The sequence below is a fragment of the Ambystoma mexicanum genome, chromosome 2q, assembly GCF_040938575.1.
Source record: "Ambystoma mexicanum isolate Mex_15411 chromosome 2q, UKY_AmexF1_1, whole genome shotgun sequence".
Taxonomy (NCBI): domain Eukaryota; kingdom Metazoa; phylum Chordata; class Amphibia; order Caudata; family Ambystomatidae; genus Ambystoma; species Ambystoma mexicanum.
Window position 1 is genome coordinate 1,091,352,126 of NC_090924.1, and position 19,903 is coordinate 1,091,372,028.

Below are 19,903 nucleotides of genomic sequence, written 5' to 3' on the forward strand. Positions count from 1 at the left end.
GTCCCATTTGTGACAATTATAGTTAGCTAAGAGTTGCATTAGCTATTCTCGCTTGAAAAGCCGCAGAAGAGGTTACCTTCCTGCCCATGGTGTATAGGCACTTGCTTTCCTTGTCAGGTGGCGCCTCAGAGGAAGCTAGTGGAGTACCCGCTTCTTGGGAGCTGGACGGAAGAGCTTCTCTATGCGTGGGTTAACCGCAAGCGTCCGATTTGGTGTTTCCAGAGAAGGCTGGATTCTTCTCTGGACAGATTGTAGGATTGTAATAAACAGACTTTTTTACCCCTCCCCAAGATATCCTCAACAAAACCATTGTCCTGTTGGGTCTCGTGTTCTGATTTAGAAGTGTTCCGCCGATTTAATGAGCATGTCATTAAGAAGGGACTGGTTGTTGATAGGCGAGTCAGCCACTGGGGGATCTTGGTTGATGGGAGATGCTATAGTGTACATATCTGTCTCTTTGTCACCATAGCCCTCTTCTGTGCCCTCTTGAGCTGTATAAGTATCTACAGCATCAGTATCCTCATCATAATAGTTGTCATAAAGATCAAGGTAGGGAGGATCAACCTGTGGTGAAATTCCAAGGTGTCCAGACAAGACTTCTTAGATGGGGGTCTAGTAGGGACATTTGCGGAGGCTTGGGAACCAGAGGCAGCTGTAGTAGGAGGAGTGTTTTGAATGCTTTGGAAAGCTTCTGGTTTCTCAATAAAATTCCAAATAAAGTCCATCCTCCTCATGACCCCATCTGTGTCTTCACATGTCCATTGAACTGAACCGGGAATGGACATAGGGCCTAGTGTGGAGGCCTGAGGGGTTAGGGCCTACTGAGGAGTCCTTTTCAGGAAGAGTATCTTTGTGAGTGTGGGAAGACTTATGAGTCAGGACCTTGCAAGGGGAGCGTGACCCATCCTTATGAAGGGTCTTGGAGGAGCGCTACTTTGACTCTTTCTCCTTTCTAAGCCCTATCGTGGCTTGTTTTTCCACTAAGTGGGATAGTCCCGCCTGCATCGAGGCCTTACCCTCGACAAAGAAAGTTGAATTTCGGTTGTGGAGTGATCAGATGCCTCGTCAACCAACGTGCGAAGTTTGGGTGTGGATTTATGCACAACGTCTGTGCTGTCTTTTGACAGTCTGGCCCTGTCATGTGGTGATCGGGATCGCAAATACCAAGAGGACAGTGTACTTGTGGACCTTTCCCTAGTCTCGCCCTGGGTTGTGTGCTTAGTGAAGGTAGGGGGGGGGGGGGTTGAGTGCCCGTGCCACTGGGGGTAGTCCCCATAACAGGACCGCTGGCCTGTCTGTTAGGTTTGGGGTCTTGCGCTTGGGGGAACTAGCCTCTCCCCTTTGCCTTTACCATCCAAAATGACGGCATGGCTACCATTGCTGAAGGCCCCTTCCATGTCTAGGGTGGCTTTGGCCTGCATAGCATGGTGAGCCCAGCGTTTCGTGTTACGGTCCTTCAACATCTTCGGTTTGAAGAGCAACATGATCGCGTGGGAGGCAGAGGTTGGTTGCACACCAGGTGCTGGTCGACCCATGGGAATGTTTTCCTACAACTTGGACAGAACTTCAGTGTCTTATCCATGATAACGTGTAATGGTAGCAAGACGAATGTAATGTAGGAAAAGGGGAAAATACATGCTCAATGACCTCCCCCTCTCCCTACTGCGTGGGCGGAAGCCCGGTGCGGCCCTCCTGGGATTTGTCGAAAAGGTCTTAGACACTAGTTTTCCTTTACCATAGTCGAAGATGATCTCGATCGGTGGATAAAGGATAGGAAGAGAAATCAAGCTCATTATTATAATCAATGGGGATATGCCGAAAGAGGAACTCTGCTATTGTGTGTCCGTCTACGATGGCGGAAAACCCAATCTGAGGGACCTCGACACTTGAAGGACCATGGGAACAGTGGACGTCACACTAGGGATGGCATTACTGGCACGCCCTGTCAACATCCCTTTTCGAAAAACTACTAATACTCTTCAGCTTCCACTAGAAGATAGAGGGCAACTAAGGCTTGTTACTGTGCCCTATTAAGCACCCATGAGATGCGAGTAAACAAGATAAACAGGGCAGTTTTAGAAAAACGGGACAGTTCAGACTACTAAAGGTTCAAAGTTCAGACTATGTGCATAGCAGGCCATTTGTAAATACACCTGCGAGGAAAGGAAGACGCCAGGATCGGCTTGGCATTGGTAACCAAGCAAGATATACTATTGTGCGTCACAAAAGGAAAACCCAATAGAGTGAAATGTGCCTGGGATAGACATATGTAATGTGTGAAAAACGAACTGGGTCAGTTAGATGGGGTGTTATGAATAGGATAACATATCGGTCTTGTCTTCTTGTTTGAGAGCGCATTTAGTGTGAAGCGACAATGTGCATGGATTGTGGCATAAACTAACTGAACACAAAGTTAGACAAAGGTCTGGCTAATGCTAATCAAGAGTAACCCTCCAGCATAAGGAATAGCCGCGAATGAAGTATGCGGTTGAGGTGGTTTGGAAACATTTAAACGAGATAAGAGTTTCCAGTAGGGGTTTTCAAAACAAAAAGGATATATATTTTCACGACAGGTGAGGAAAAAGATTCTACACTATACAGATTTTCTGATTATATACAGAAGACAATGGGAGAAGAATTGTGCAATAAACATGGGTCTATGATTAATGGGAGAAGCAAGTATAAAATTCATGTATACCGATATAGATTTTTGAGATGGCTTAATTTGGACATATACCAACCCCGTTTCCCTCCTTCTTGCAGGCTAAGTCATACAAAACTGGTTGATCTTGAGAGCATGTCTGGGATTAATCCAAAACATCTGTACCTCCTCCATGAAGTACACGTGGAGGTGAGTCATATGTATGAGTTATTAGATGACAATAGTGATTTTTGAACAAGTGAGGATGACATAGGAAAATCTGACAAATGGTTTTGTTTTTATAGATTGTGTGGTTCACTCCAGTGTATATGAAGCAAGACACATTCGGTACTGCGTTTTTTGTTTTGATGAAGATTGCATCAACAAATGGACACAATGTGATGCTCTGCTTTGACAACCGAAACACGCGTCAACCTAAATCTGTTGGAATGTGGATATACAGATAGGATCACCTGTATTAAAGGAAGGGAACAATAATTTGCAAAAATACAGGCGTTACTATCAGGTTTGTAAAATCAAGACAGTATTGCAATGAAGGGAGTACAAGTGATTGATGGGAAAATGGAATGCGAGCAGAAAACGTGGTGTAGGCAGACAGGGCCACCAGAAGCACTTTGGAGCAGAGTACTAGGCTGGATATAGTGTAGAATGTTAGCTGGGGAACATTCTGTTGGGCTTAGTGTGTGCAACATGCACCAGATCACAAATCTCTTTCACTTATCTGGTGTTGGGTTTTTGTGCCTCTTTAAGGATATCCATACACCTTTATGGAAAATGACTTCAGGAGCCAAGCTGCTAAATTCATAGATTGCGGGTGCAGGTTTAGAAGCTCCCTTGTGTTGCGTTAGCATGTTGTATGGGCACAAGAGTTTGATTGGGTCGCAAATCGCCAGTTAGTCCACAGGACGTTCCTCTTGGACCCTGGTAGGGGAAACCTAGACGCAAAGTCTAGGCAGGGGGGTGACCCCATTGTGAGAATATTCCATCTAGGATAGCTCTCGAGTTGCCACTCGTGTTCTTCTGGTAGAGGGTATCTGCTTAAGGGTCTGCCAGAGAATAGAGTTCCCCGGAACATGTTTAGATGTTAGGAACATGTTCCGCTTGAGTGCCAACGTCCATATTTTTTTATGATGGCTTGGACAGACTTGAGATTGTGTGCCTCCTTGCTTGTTTAGGTAGAATATGGTAGTGGTGCGGTCTGTGAGGACCTGAACTGCTTGACCTTTAAGATGTTGCCGAAGGCTTGAAGAGCCTTGAGGACTGCCACTAGTTCCAGGAAGTTGAGCTGTAGCACGTGTCCACTGGCTGCGGGCTGTGTGGTGGAGGGAAGTGAGCCCCCATCCGGCATGTGAGAGTCTGTAGTTAGGATGGCTTGTGCTGGTGGAATGCGAAGAGCCTGTACACCAGGGTTAGCGAAACAACCACTAGATAGTCTCCACTGCCAGCTTGCACGAGACCATAGTTTTGCTAACCATTCCTGCATTGGGCGCAGACGGAACCAAGTCAATGCATGAGGCAATCATCCCGAGCAAGCTCACTGCTTTGCGTACAATTATCTGGCTATCAACCTTGTAGTGCGGTACTTGCAACAGCATGTTTTGTACTCTCTCGTTTGAGGGGAAGCCAGTTCCTCCTTGGTCTTTAGAATAGCCCCTAGAAATTGGGGAGTAGGCTGGATTTCTTTTTGATGGAGAAAAGGTAGAGTATTTTGTTTGGAAATTTGAGGCGATTCCCCGGTAATTAGCAAGTTGTTCGGATAAGGGTATACTGGGATGGAATTCTGCGCAGGTCTGCTGCCACTACTAAGGATTTATAGTGAAAGTCGAATGAAAATATCAAAAGTCATGTCTCAACTTGTTTTACCCCCGGAAACCAAAAACAAACAAGTAAATAAAAAAATTGATATTGTTTAGACACTTTTGCAATTCGATATTTTTTCGACATGACTGCACACCCTACTGAGTACCTTTGTGAATACTCTTGGTGCTGAGGCAATGCCGAACAGGAGTAACTTCAACTGGTGGTGAACTAACGCCATCTTGAAATGCAGACATTTTCTGTGCGCAGGGAGCATCAAAATATGAAAGTATTTGAATTTGTTGAGCGGGCAGTAGCCCGGAAGCATCGTGGCGCTGGTTACAGACAGGTTACTTAATTACATAGGTGATAGCAATTGCAGTGCATTAGTATTTATAAAGAGGAAATAACCAGGCATATATGGGGACGTGGCAGAACACACAGGGGGTCAAATGAAGAGGAAGGTTTGAGTTTTTTGCGGAAAGCGAGGGAGTTTCTGATCTGATGTCTGTGGGTAGGGTGTTCCATAGCTTTGGGGCTAAATAGGGGTAGCCAAGTACTTCCCCTTTGGATCTGTAGATGTGTGGAGTGAGTAGTTGGAGTGTTGGGTCCTGATGGGTCTTGAGTGCGCAAGTTTGGCATTGGTTTGCGGCAGATGGGTGCTGTGAGGCTTAGACATTTATGTGTGAGGATCTTGAAACTGATGCGTTCTCCGACAGGGAGCCAATGCACTGGCGGTCTAGCCTTGGAGAGGTGTTCTCTTTTAGGAAGGCTTAGTGTGGCTCTGAGCGCATTATTTTGGGTAATTTGGAGTCTGCTGAGTTTGTTTTTAGATGTACCTGCTAGAAGGGAGTTGCAGTAATCCAGTTTGGCCCAGATAGTTGCTCTGGCTAGGGTAAGGCAGTTGGGCTTGGACAAGTATGGTTTTACTGCATTCAATAGTTTGGTTGTGGAAAATGGGCTCCTTTGATCACTGGCAAGTAAAGGGAATACACACACTAGCACGTGATACAAGGGGGGCACATCCTGGGTTTTGAAACTATGCAAGAACAATTCGACCTTGCACCCATGGACCGGTTTCGGCACGCGCAACTGACCCACGCCATCCGCACCCAATTCCCTGACATGACGATCATACCCCCCTCCTCTCCCATTGAGACCAGTGTTCTCCCGCAGCGCATCTCCTCTAAGGTCACCTCCACTCTCTATCAGGCCCTTAACTCATTCGGGGCGGCACAGCTTGACGGGCTCAAAGCAAAGTGGGAAAGGGACGTAGGACCCCTGGAACCTGAAGATTGGGTGGAAGCATTAATGTTCCCCAGAGAAATTGGCATAGAATCCAAGCTCAGACTAATACAGTTGAGGATCCTCCATCGCTCATACCACTCACGCGCCGTAATGGCCAGATGGGGTGGAATAGAAGACGGGACATGCATTCGATGCAAAAACGAACTTGCCACCTTCTACCATATGATATGGGACTGCCGGGTGATACAGGCCTTCTGGGTGGACTGTTTTAACACAATCTCAGCCGCTCTGGCGACACCAATCCCTAGGGATCCCAAGATGATACTCCTGGGCATCGGGGGGGAAGTAGACCTGTCTAAATATGAGAAATTGTTTCTGGCAATTGCGTTGGGGCAAGCAAAAGACTTATCGCAGCCAATTGGGGATCTGCCGACCCACTGAGCCTAAACCGCTGGAGCAACGAACTGGACAGGTGCGCAGCCACAGAGCGCCGGATTTATAACGCACGGGGCTGCCCCCGTAAATTTGAAAAAATATTGGGTAAATGGCTAGATCTTCACTGAGACCTGCGGGTGGGGGTACATTGGTAGTACTGTTAGCCGGCCTCGGCCTATTGATGTTCCGCGGCCCTTGACCCAGGGGGCCCATGCTAGTTGATATTATTGCCATGCTGACTTCATCCTATGTATACCGATGATTCAGGTCTCATCCATGTTTGTTCCTTTAAGTTGTGCTGTTTAAACTCAACAGTTATAAAAAAAATAAAAAAAAGAGTTTGGTTGTGTGGGCTGAGGCGGTGATGGCGCTAACCTGTCTCGACATGGACAGTGTGGAGTCTAAGTAAACGCCTAAGGTCTTAACTGAAGTGGATACAGGGATGATGGTGTTGTCAATGGTGAAGTTAGAGTACAAATGGTCTAGTTTGGCTAATGTCGTTTTTCGGCCTAGGATGATGAGGATTTCGGTCTTGTCCCCGTTAAGGCAGAGGCCGTTGACTGCCATCCAAGCCTGGATGGTGGAGTATATTGTGTGAAGTGCTTCTGCATCTCTGGGGTATGAGCCAGTGAGTGGTAGAAGTACTTGGGTATCAGCGTAATTTGTGTGCGCGATACCTAGGGCGTCAAGCTTGTCGAAGAAGGGCTTTGTGAACAAGTTCTAGAGGGTGGGTGCAGTGCATGATCCCTGTGGGACTCCACAGTGGATAGTGGTTGGGGCAGCACTAGCTATGTCTTGAGAACACTTTCATTGCCCTGCCTTAGTGCTGCTTCATTAGAGAAGTTGTCTGAGTGGGTAAAATGTGAGGTAAGAGTCTTGTGCACTACAAGATTGAAAGCAGCGGAGAGGTCTAGGAGTAGCAGTAGGGCTGGCTTGCCCTTGTCCACGATTTGATCTGGCTTTTTAAGTCTACCAGTGCCGTTTCCGTGCCATGTCCTTTGCAAAACCCTGATTGCCCTTCTCAGAGAATGGAGTGGGTTACAAGAAATTGTTGAATTTGGCAGTGAGCGCTTTTGTCCAGGACTTTGAGGAGGAAAGGCACCGTGGTTATGGGTCTGTAGTTATTTGGTTGGGCGGGGTCAAGGGTGGGCTTTTCTAGAAGGGGGCGAACCCATGCTTCTTTGAGGCTCGGGATAGTTCCTGTTTTGAAGGAGGCATTAATGAATGCTCTTATAAGTGGGGCAAGGATGTCTGCACAGTCCTTGATGAGTTTAGGGGACAGAGGTCTCCCTTTACACGTGGAGGGTTTAAGATTTGAGGAGGTTAGTGACTTCCAGTTCTGTGATGTCTTTAAACGCAAAGAGTGGTTTGGTGTTAGTTGAGGGGGAGAGGGGACTGGTTTAGGTCCTGGAGTTTTTGATAAGGCTTTGTGGTGACCCTGAATTTTATTTTGAAGGAGTTCAATTTTGTTTAGCATGGCAGTTTGGATATCTGTGCACCAGGCTTAGTCTTTGATAATCTCATCCGGTGTGTTAGGTGGCAAGATGAGTTCCTTGAAGATAGCAAAGATTTCTTTGGAATGAGATTTTGCATTGGTAATACGGACATTGAAGGATTTAGCTTTGGCTTTAGTAATGGCCTCTTTATACTGGTGGGAGATTTGGTTGTAGAAGTTTGTGTTATCGCTAGGGTGTGCTAGTCAGTTTTTGGCACCTCCCTTTTGTGGGAGCGTAGAGACTGTAATTCATCAGTGAACCAGGAGTTCATGTGTAGGTTTTTTTTGCCTTTTTTGGATTCAAGTGGTGGAATGGAGTTGATAGCTTTGGATAGCGCATCATTGTAGATGTCTGCTAGAGTGTTTGCTCACATCTCAACATCCCAGCTCTAGCCCCACCCTTCTCCAACGACCCAAAGGCTGTCCTCTGGGTGAGGATTTTATTGCTTGAGCAAGTTGGTAAACTGAACTCGATACAATGGTGATCTGTCCAAGGCAGTGCTGAGTTAGCAGTAATGGAGGAGTGGTAGTTGTGGTCGGCGACCCAATCTAAGGTGCGGCCTTCGGTATGTGTGGGGCCGGAGACGGTTTGTGTGAAACCTAGATCATTTAGTTCCTTGGTGAGGGTACTGGATGGTATGAAAGTATGCATCTTTCATATTCAATGTTGCCTGTAGTCCCCTGTTTTAGGATTACCTCTTGGAGCGTTGTCATGCAAAACCTTTGGGGTTTGACAGTTGCAGATCTAGTACTAGGCGCATGCAAAGGTCTCTCTTTGGCATAAGGAAGTATGTTGAATAAATACCCTTGTTTGCCTGGTTTGCTGGGACGATCTCTATGACGTCCTTCTCCAGCAGTGCCTTCACTTCTTTCAACAGTTTACGTTTTTCTTCTGTTGACAAACTCCTCCCCAAACTTCCTACCTGCCCAGATACTCTGGAGCCTAGGTGGGGACACCCAAGGGTTCCTGCCAAAGGCAGGACACACAGGCCTCCTCCCTCCAGAATGGTAGAACGGCATACAAAGAACAACCATGCTAGTAATTGCAAAAGGGGAGCCCTCTATTTGGTACTTGGGTGCCCCCATTGTGCTTAACCAGGGCTATAAAAATAGCATGCGGTAGGGAAAAAAAAATAAATTCTTAGGACTCTTCCACCGCCACCAGCCATAACTAAGTTTGTCTATGTGACAAAGTGACAGGAGCAGAGAGAAGGGGAATACTAAGTCTCCCTTTAACACTCCACATAAGGTGGTGTGTGCCAATCTCTCAGACTATAAAGATTTAGGAGAGATACCATCCTTAAGAACTGTAGTTACTCTAGTATATAGAAAATAAATCTCACTGCCCATAAGGAGCTGCAACAGTAAAATACAGATGCCTTTAAAAGTTACGGGGGCAGGGGGGAATAGACTCTTGGAGAGGTAAATTACAAAGGAACGAGTTCCTAAAGACAGAGCCCATAAGGATGAATGAGTGGAAAAAGGCTCCACTCATTCAGGATGAAAGAAAAAGGTCCAGAAGTCCAGCAAAAAATTGCTGAGGTCTCACTAGGAGAGTGGATGAAGCATAAAAATGATAAATCCCTCCAACAAGGGGCCCTACTCCATGTCGGGTGCTGTGGCTCAGCTGCAAATGTTTGGGCGTTTTGCAGAATTGTTCTATTGAGTTTGTCCATTGTACCAAAATATCAAATGCTTTATTGGGCTTAAAAAGTGAAAGTATCTGAGCTTTGCTGATGCCATTTGCAGTATTTGCTGCAGACACTGCTTCGGCCCAAGGCATACTTGTGTGCCACACATCTCAAAAATCCAAGGAGGGCAGTTATTTTTCCGCAACTTGTTTAGGCATAAAACACTCACAAAGCTTCACCAGACTTGGTTTGGCATGAGTGTTTACATTTGGTCAGCTCAGTTGCATTCCAAATATGGAATAGGTGAATATGCATGGTAGAACTAAAACCAGATTCAAAAGCGGAGATAAAACGGAGAGGAGGTTAAGTTATTGTCAAAGCATGAGAATCTATCTGTAATATGCTTAATGGATGCAATCTTCATCCAACAGTTATTTGAATTAGGTTGAGGGGCAGACTGGATCCGAAATGAACAGCCACCATAAAGCTTTGGAAATGCGCAGCCTGCCTGGCAGGTGACTTTGGTACCCCTGATGGCATGGAAAACATTACAGGTGCATATCTGCCTGAGGCCCATGGTGGCAATCTAGACGGTAGAAGTGCCGTGATCTCCGACAACGAATGTTGCAATGAAGGACAGCAGATTAATTTTGTTAAGGAGAATTTTCATGCCAATTCCTTCCACCTTAGAGACCACCAGCTCTTTTGCTGGACTGGGACCTTTTGATTTTGACCCTTGAGTGAGAGCCCTTTATATCATGTGTTTTGACCAGATTTGGATTTTGCATTTCCTCTCTTTTTGGAGTCTGACAAACTCCATAGGCTACTTTTTGTATGAGGACACAGCACCTTCAGTGCAGAACCACAGAAATCCTTTAGATTTCTCATAAGTTTTAAATACTTTCTTGTGAGAGCCACTGTTCCCAAGAACAGTAAAGTGAAATTGACTTACTTTTTCTTTGTAGGTCCAGCACACCCATCTCATGTGGAGTGCTGGGTTACTTAGTAGCCCCCTTTCCTACCTACTCATGTAGGAATGTTTGATGCCCTCCCTACTTATGGCCAGTGGCAGTGGTTTAATGTTTCTACCATTGTGCTTTTCTACCGCTAGTTGAATCCTCAGCTGCAGTATAGCACCCATTAGTGACAATTGTCAAAATGGGCGCAGGCGTCTTTTTTTTGCCATTTTCTGTTTGTGATTTTTTTTTATTGATTTAGATTTATAGTTTGATATCAAATTTATCATTCAAACATATACAATCCAAACAAGAAATAAGGAAAAAAAATTTGAAGCAGAGTTCACCATTTACAAATGTTAAAAAAGCAAGCCATCGTGCCCAGGGTTTTGCTCTACACGCCAAACCAGTTTTGAGCCCTTCGTTCGTTTTGCCTTTGGCGGGCTTCAGTACTGAAACACCTCTGGCTCCAGTTTGTCAGGAAGTGCGGAGGTTCACGAAACTCCTCTGTACTTTAGGAATGCCTGAATGCACCCAGTCCGGATTGGCTGGCTGTCCTTGTATGACAGCCATCATTGAGTGACATCTACGCTGTGCATGAATGGGAGAAACCTGCTTAAAGGTGAGGGTTTTGGGACTGAAGAGAGTCGACCACTGGGAAGAACCCGAAGAACGAAGCTTGCTGCATCCTCCTGGACCATAGAATTGCCCTGTGAAGCCCTGTTGCTGTGCTGAAACTTTTCTGAGCGACAAGAGAAGCTCCAGAAGGGACTACTTCCCTTGGGTTAGTGGGACCAACTAATTCCCCCCCCCCCCCCCCCCCCCGAGTCAAACTCCACTGGACCATCTTCCCCGACTGGACTGGCTGTACTTCTTTGCTGCTGCAGGAACTGAGTGCCAGGGGGTCGGGAAATCCGTAGTTTAGTGCAACATCTGATCTGGCCAGAAGCTCCAGGAGTCTCCCCAGGACCCTCCAGAAGCAGGACGACCAGAGCTCGAGTCCCCCTCAAAGTGCAGGACAGTGAAGGAAGCCCAACCGGTATCAAAGATCCACTGTGGTGCAGTTTACAGAGCGCTGAAACCGCAAAGTGCCACTCATCCGAAAAGAGCCCTAGGTGCCGCCGACCTCCGAATTGCTACTGCAGGAGTTCCCAGAAGACCTCCCTCTTGTCCCCACAACCGAGGCCCAGGAACTGCATTGCTGCAACCAGACAGAAGCCAGTTGGACCACTCTTCTAACCAAAAGGTACTGTTCCGACTTGGAGTACTTAACTGAGAAGAGAAAGCTACAGGCACCGAGTTGAGACTTGCAGTAGCTTCTTTGCTAGAGATAATTTCAGCTTTACCCTTCACAAGTATAGAGCTGGGAAGATGGCCGCTGCCTGAAAGAGCGCTGACAGAGCCTATCAGCCATCCTCATTTATCCTGCTTTCACCGGTATAACTGCACTAAAGTCACACTAGAGTAGATGTGATGACCTCCAGCAACCAGAAGTGTCGACTGAATCCCCAATCGTACAGCCCACCAGCGACCGTCCCTCCACCAGTCTCACTGCCATACCGTGAAATGCATGGCAGAACCCCCAAATGCTACAAGCAACCCCTGCAGGCCGAGCAGCTACGGATTGGGTGCTGAGCCTTTCCCTGGGCAGCCATGCGGATTCTGGTGTCCTGGCTTTTCGTTGGACACCATGGGACCATAACTGCGATGCTGAATCTCCTGTCCCGCCTGCTCAGTTGAGACCCGACTTCCTCGTATTGCCGGCAGACAAGGTAGACAAGGTAGACAATATGTGCCCCGAATAACGACGATCCAGGATTTTTTTCAGGGCTGTGCAACACCTACACATGCACACACTATGAAATAGTTTGGGCAGGCAACTTCAATGGGGGAAACAAAATGTCGAGTTGACTGTCCCAGATACGATTAGGGATATCTTGGGCATGCCTAATCAGTGTCCTGATGTTCAAAAGGGCAGCTTTAAGACTGCACCCACGTGTTCCTGCATTAGATGGTTAAGTGGGGTCACCAGGGGCGTAGAGCTAGGATCCTTGGAGGGAGTTGGTGCAGGTTTACTTAGGTGCCGTGTGGCTGTCGCTTGTCTGGTTAGATTAGCCAGGTCGAAATATCAGTTTTAGCTGGCTCAACAGCAGGAAATCTTCTCTTGAATGTTTCTCTGACATTTCTAGCAAGCTGCAGTAAAACTGAGCACTAGAGGAAGGCAACGCTGCAATTGCGATGCAACATCTCCAGCTAGTCCACTCGTACATAATAGAAGAGCTTAATATTAATAGTCTTAGCTGGGTAAAGCAACACAGGCATAATGTTATATTATCAAGTTTTTATATAGCGCTTCGTGCCGGAAGGCTGAAGGAATAGCTGCAATTTCGCAGTTTAGTGGAACTCAGAATGATGAGTCCTCCCTGAATGCCAGCTAAAGTGCCATGTTGCAGGCAAGCTCTTACCGGTCAGCCATCTGTGCGGCAATATGCAGTATATTTTCTGCTTCGTGATAGTTATCCTCAGTCAGAGCACAGTGCTTTTTAAGCCAGTGTGCACAGTTCCAACTATTACATCTTGTAGGTGCCGTGCAGCCACACATTTATATTAGGTCTGTACGAGGCATATTTTAGAACCACAAGCTGTGATGATGGCCATGGACCACAAATTCAGGTCGTGTAATATACAGGGTTGCATGCGCGCACACACCGCCTGCTATTATTTTTCCTATGTATGGTGTTCAGTTATTTGGGTTTAGTCTTCATTAGCCCAATTTTCATAGGGCTGTAACTTTCTTTCCTGCACCGATACCCTGGCGTGCTTTCATCCTTTCCTTTTTCCTCTTTCCACAATCTGCTGGGTACCATGACTTACTCCAAAGCACGCATACGCAAACTCGGCAGTAGAGGTTTACCCCACTTGAATGGAGCGCTTAATTAACCATTTTGTGAGCAGTTATAAGGGCCATCTCTGCCAGACTGCAGACACCAGTGCCATTAGTATCGAGGACACTGATGATGCTCAAGTCGTGCGTGTGTGCGTTGACCGAATTAGTTTGTCCAATCCAGTAAGCCAGGACTGACTACTGCCTATACTTCTGGTTAAACGCTCCCTTTGCATTTTTAGGCAACACAACAATGGATGGCTGTTGCAAGGCAGTGTTGCATAGCAATGTGCTATGCAATTCTGTAGGTTTGCTAATCAAATGGACACTTTCGTAGCAAAGCTAGCTATTTCACAATATGCCCTACTTTCCTCTTGCCCTCTTTTAACTTCAAGTACTAATGGAAAGAAAGTGCAGAATTATTCATCTCCCCCACTCGATGCCAAAAGCATGTATGGGAGTGCTAGGTAAGAATGTCTTTCAAATATTGCAAACCAGAAGTAATCGGGATGATACTTTAAGCTTTCTATACCCTATAATACCAGTAGGTTTTATATTTTTGTAAAAGTCTTGCAATTCCATTTCTCATTTGTTACATAATGCAATATATTATATATACACATACATACACTGTAAAATACTGAATCTCCATGCTTTACAGTAAAGTTTAGGTTAGTGTATCTACATTTCATAGTGTGAAGTACATACATTTCATTGTGTTGGGGAAGAAACATATTGACCAGTGAACACTTTTGAAAATGCTCGTGATCAAATGCTTTTGATGGCAAGCCTAGTTCGGTAACCTGCAGTTTGCTTACATCTTGCAATTGGTGCTCAACCCATGAGTGATCCCATACTCCAACATTCTATAGTATCACCCCGTTACTTTATACCAGGTACCCTGAAAGTGGGATGACCACACAATACAATATTCAACCTTGTTTGCCTAATTCTCTGGCTGCTATGCCTTTCACTCTGCTTGGACTTTCTTTCCTCTTACATAATGAATTCACAAAGCTAACTGGATGGAACTAATGATAACTACTTTGCTTAAGCATCTAGTCTGTACATCTACCGCAATCCCCAAACACTGCAGTTAGCATCCAGAGTTCACTTTGCTTTATGATTGTATTGTATATTACAATCTGCAGAAGACCGCTTGCCAAATAGTTTTCAGAGCGTTTTTATCCATCTTTGTCCATTCATGCGTGAAACACAAAAGGGGGGCTCCAACCACATATCAATTGGTTGACACGTATCCAATTTGAGGGTCTACTGCGCTGTATCAGTTAATCTATATTCAAGCTTCAAAAAGTAAGCTAAGTATCCCATAGTAGAATAGTTTACTCAGGATTATGGTACATGCACATATCTTGAGACAATAGATTCATGTTCCAAAGTCTGCTTTATTTAGGAGGTCATGCCCTCTGGGTGGGCATACATCTATCGTATTCACAGATTATAGATAGCATGATACTTTACAGTACTTAACCACAAAGCCAACGTCTGAATCAATGGTGTGTTAGTACTGTTTGTGTAGTAAATATTACATCATATTTGAACCATATTAAGAAAAACAGGTAAAAATGACAGTGTTTACACAAAGATACAGTGGTGCATACAATAGCTATGCACATATTCACTTGTACCGGTTCAGAGAAGGAATATGTTGGTGGGCTGTATCTAAAGGAAGGTTGGTGCTAGTCTAATACTTGTAGCCTAGCTGCAAAGCTGGGATTTGTTTAAGTAGCCAGCTGAGGGGTGGTTTAACAATTTCCACAGAGGACCAAACCGTTGTGTCCATTCACGCAGCTAACCTTTTACATACAATCAAGGGCTCGCCAAGTCTTTTCGCCCATTCGCACAGTCAAGTAGATTAAGTGCGAGAAACGTTAGCAAGAGATGTTTGAAGCATTTATCCAACATTTACTTTATTTGCATTAAATATCAAATACAAGTTCCACTGTGCATGGCTGGCCTCTGGGTGGAAGTAGTGTGGTAAACATAAATCTGGTTTTTAGGGACATGCACCATTTTTCAGAAATCTCATTTTAAATGCGTTGTTCTCCATTGCTATGGGTCGTGTGCATTTCTCTTAGGTTGAATAGGTAAACTAAGTTACCCAACCTGCAAGTCTAGCTGAATTTTCAAGAATATGCAAAGCCTGACTCTGCTCACTAATGTCTTATTTCAGTGGTTCGCAAAACTGCTGTTGCTCATTTCATGTCTTGGGTACAAATTGCTTAGTACAGAATTGCTAGTCTGTTTGCAAATTAAGAAAAAAAAAGTATTGGCAATCTCTACAAGTCCATTTTTGAAAACCAATGTATGCCTTGTTGGTACTTTTATTTTAACTCTGGGTAAGTCTATGATACATGTACTAGTCGCGGTATTCTTACCACTGATGTGCCATCGGCTCCGCACAGGCCTTGGCCATGTGTTCCGCCGAGTGTGAAGCTGTTCATCAGTTTGCCACCTGGCCTCACGTCAAACACTTCATTGTGGTTACCACTTGGTCTTCCTTCGCGTTTGAGGAGCAGAAGTAAAAACTGCTCAGCGTGATAAAGACGTCTGTTATAACAAATGGTTGTTGCCGTCACCCACTGGAGCAGATTTGCTTTGGCATTTTACTATTTTGCTATGTCAGGCTGTCATTTATCACTGCCATAAATCTACTGGTTAACAGAAATGTAGCAGGCGCTCTGCGGATCGGAGTTCTAAATTGAAGTTTGAGAATACCTTCACACGTTTGGATGAGGACACTCGGGACACACTCTTTGCTTAATCCTGGGCACCAACCACCCTGCTGGCTTTTGGCTCCTCTTAAAATGGAATGTTGCAATACAGAGGAATGGAGCAGCGTCCTTCGAGGGAGTTGGCCTATTTTCCCATCTGAGCCAACATGCCCTAGAAATGTTTTGCTTCACTCCATCAAAGTTTTAATTTCTACCACACATGCATTACTTTTGGCTTGTGTGGTATACGTGTGCAACCTGCAACTCAAGGAATTTATTTAAAAAAACATTTATTCTGCAAGAACAGTCTTAGGTTTCAAGGAATGCACTAATGCATTGAAATATGTAACATGGCTTTGCAACACACGTTTATGCCGTGGTCATAACCTGGGAACAAATACCACTATGCCTATGGATTCAGAACTAAACGTTTATGGCTTCAGTGTTTTATGGTCCCCTTCACATGGTTCTTGTGATGTCATTTGCCACCACGGCCATGCAGAGGAAACTCCTTGGTGTGGGTCGGGCTCGCTCACTCGCAAATCCGCCCTGCTAAATTTACGCCCACCACCTTTCAAAGTCACCAGTCGACACTGTTCTTCTGGAACATTTACTCACAACCGTTTGCTCACAAGTCATAGTAAATCCTCCTGCGAAATACATATTATTGAAATCCTGCAAAGTACATTTATCGAACTTGTGACCTTTGGGCACTAGGCCCCAATTCTTAGTGGGGTTGGATTCTCTTTGGTTTATCTATGGGTGTTCTACCTAATTTACTTACCTGGTTCTAAATTACTATTTGATCTATTTTTCCTCACGGATATTACCATACACATTATTTACAGTGTTTGCTAACTATTGCATAACTGTTTCTAAAGGTGAAGTGTTGGTTTTCTGTTAGCAGAACCCACAATAGTCAATGTATATTTTTATTTGATGGGGAGCAGGTGCAAGTGGATCTAGGTCACCTAGCTTAAGCCCCACCCACCTGGTACCTTCCTGCCTGCTGCTCTTTTTCACTACTTGGCAAGCCCCGCCCACCTGGTGCCTTCCTTCACCATCACGGTCTTGTGGCCAATGCTGGATTTGACTTGTATGGACTTCATTCATTCACAGTGTGTCTCTCTCAACTCTCATGCTGGACTTCCTTTGCATCTTGTACTCATGGTGGCCCTGAATCATGCTGTTCCCATCTTCATCCTGTATCCTGGCTTGCAACATTATGTGTTACTACTGACTTCTGCAATTGTATTCGCTCTCCACTCTTGCTTCCCCACCCTCTCTCTCTTTTCCCCTTCTCCCTTATCTCCTCCCCTTACTTTCTTCTATGCACCTACTGTATCAGAATTGTCCCTGGACCTAATATGATAGCAACCTCGTCTGTTTCCTCCACCCTCCCATTACTGTTTTTTCCTCCGCACCATCACTCCAGCACTATCTGAAATGTCGTCATGCCGAGTACGGTAGTTAATTTCACATCCTTAATGTTCATGGCCTATAAAAATGTGGTTGTATTTTCCCTTGTTCCCTCCCTTGCCTTGAAGTGCTTTGAAACACATTGTGTATAGGCGCTATATAAATAAACGATCATATCATGATAATAGTTGTGTGGATTTACCTGAGGTATTTAATTTGTGCGACTGGTTCCGCCACAAATAATCATGCCAAGAGGCATGGATGGCGTTCCAAGGGTGCTTCCTTCAAATGATACAAAGCTTGGCTGTGGGATCCTTTGGGATTTTAGGTTAACCAGGCTCTTGGGCACGTTTTGCCACTAGGGCTGCCCCTCTCCAACTCAACTACCCCAGACATTCCCTCCTCCATAGCCCAGCCATCCACACTGGGTGTTGTCCAACTAGGGCTATTGGGGTTTCCTTGAAGGATCTTCCAACTGTCACTGACCTAATCCTGCTTAATGTTCCAAGGACATTAGGGATGGTGCCTCCAGCCACCAGGTTCTAACGACTTGTCAACACCATGCACCGTCTCACCTGACCCCCCCCCCCTTCACTTGGCCCCATGATGTTCTGCTCCCAACCCCTCTGATATTACACGTCTTCTTACCTCCACCCTTTGATGTTAACTCACTTTCTTCCCTCCTCTCACTACCCACACAACTGCTCCATCATCTCCTTTCTTCCTACTACTCCATCTCCTTGCCACTACCACCTCTCCACGGATATCACTAATCCTACCACCACTTCCCACAGCTGTGTACTCCCTCCGACTCTACTCCAACTACGCTCACTCCCACACACCCCTCTCTCAATAACATCCACCTTCTCCACTAATAACTCTGATGTCCTCCACCTCCTGTCCTCGCCCAACTACAAACCACCCTTAACTGCTCCCCACATAAGCCCAACATCTCACAGGATTGGTCAATTCACACTGAGCAATCACTTTCCTTGCTTCAGGCGGTGTGTCGTGGGAAGGCGGGGGTGGGGGGGCGTCTGCCGGCACTTAATCTGGCACCCGGGAGGGGCGGGGGCTTGGGGGAGAAGGGGCAAGCTCCCACCCCCCCTTCACAGGGACAGATAAATTGCCCGGTCACAATTGCTTAGAGTATATTCAAAGGTCTAATGAATAATTGTTTATTACTGTACATCCAAAATTCCATTATTTGAGTGCTTCGTGGGTCATTGAAACCAAAGGTCAACCTCACCCTCCACAGTATAACCCTTAATGCTCGGCTATGCTACCTTGTCTAGGTGTGGCTAGATATCAGTGTCTTTCCCTTATACCATAATAGGATGGCTTCTTGGAAACCACCACCATCAGTGTTGAGTCTGGAAATCCTTAACACCATCTATACACCAATTGTAAAAATAGGGTTCATTTTAACATACTTTTTGCCATTTGTTTGTATATTTAGGTTCTGAAAAATTGGATTTTTAAATACAGATTTAGTGTGTTTGGAAAACAGCAATGTAGTCTCAAATGTACGTCTTTACATCGCAATTTATTTTATTGACTAGACATAGTTACATACCTCTTAATGCCGTTTGATTCACAATACTGGAGCAAACTGGCCTCCAAATAGTCGATTCCATGGCCCGAGAGCTTCTCGCATGCAAAAGGAGTAAAGCAATAGAAAATAATGTTAATGCATTCAGAGGGAACGGCATAATTCACACCCTTTCCAAAAGAACCCAGAAAATCCGTTTTAATGGACGTCCAATTTAAACAAGGAATACAAAATGTTAACCTGTAAACATGTTAGTTACTCTTCATCTCACAATACCCTCCATTGACACTAAAACGATGTGCATCACTTTTTTTTAAAACATACACCGATACCAGCGACATTGCTTAGATATCCCTAATAAAATAATAACTTGTGCATAATCCCTAATACAATAATAACTTGCGCAAAAAAAAAAAAAGCATTTGCGAACCCAATAGAAGGAACTCAGAAGAAGAAATTACCTACCTCTGGCGTTATTTCTATTGGATGTTTCTCCCACGGATTCCTCATACATAGATATCCTGCTTGCAGCTCAAACTTATGACAGCAGAGGGCGTTGTGTGTTAGTCGAAGTCCTTCAGCAGCTTCCATCACTGCACTCGGACGCGACGTTGGTATAAATGGTATGCATTGCGCCTGTTGCCCCAGTTCTAGTTTGTCCCCTCCCCTTTTCTGCACAGCTGATTTAGAATACATAAACCTAATGCTCGGAGAGAAAGAAATCAATGCAATACAAAGTCACCCACAGCAAGAGGGGGTAGGCTGGGAGGGCAATGAGGATTCCATGGAAGGAACATCCAGTATAAAGAACATTACCAGGGGAAAGAAAGGTGTTCTTCTAATGGATTGTGTCCTCCTACTGATTCCTCAGACTCCCCTAGCAGTTTTGTAAATGGAGGTGGGACCAGTGAATTGTTCGACAGATTTAAACTGTAAAACAGCTTTCTCAAACCTTGCTTCCTGACCAGCCAAAGAAGCTAGGCAGTAGTGTCTTGAGAAGGTGTGTATCAAAGGCCAGGTTGCAACATTACAGATGTACTGCACCAGTGCACCTCTTTTCAGAGCTGAAGTGGTTGCCACACCGCTGAT

General features: G+C 45.3%; 1 protein-coding gene across 2 annotated transcripts in view; it reads right to left on the minus strand.

Annotated features, from left to right (window-relative positions):
* LOC138569961 (1-aminocyclopropane-1-carboxylate synthase-like protein 1) overlaps window positions 1-19,903 on the minus strand; it is a 240,250-nt gene that overhangs the window by 178,885 nt on the left and 41,462 nt on the right. For both annotated transcript variants that reach the window (XM_069648442.1, XM_069648441.1), the window contains exon 3: window positions 18,839-18,909. In XM_069648442.1, coding sequence (XP_069504543.1) covers window positions 18,839-18,909 — 71 coding nt within the window. The remainder of the gene's footprint in view (window positions 1-18,838; window positions 18,910-19,903) is intronic.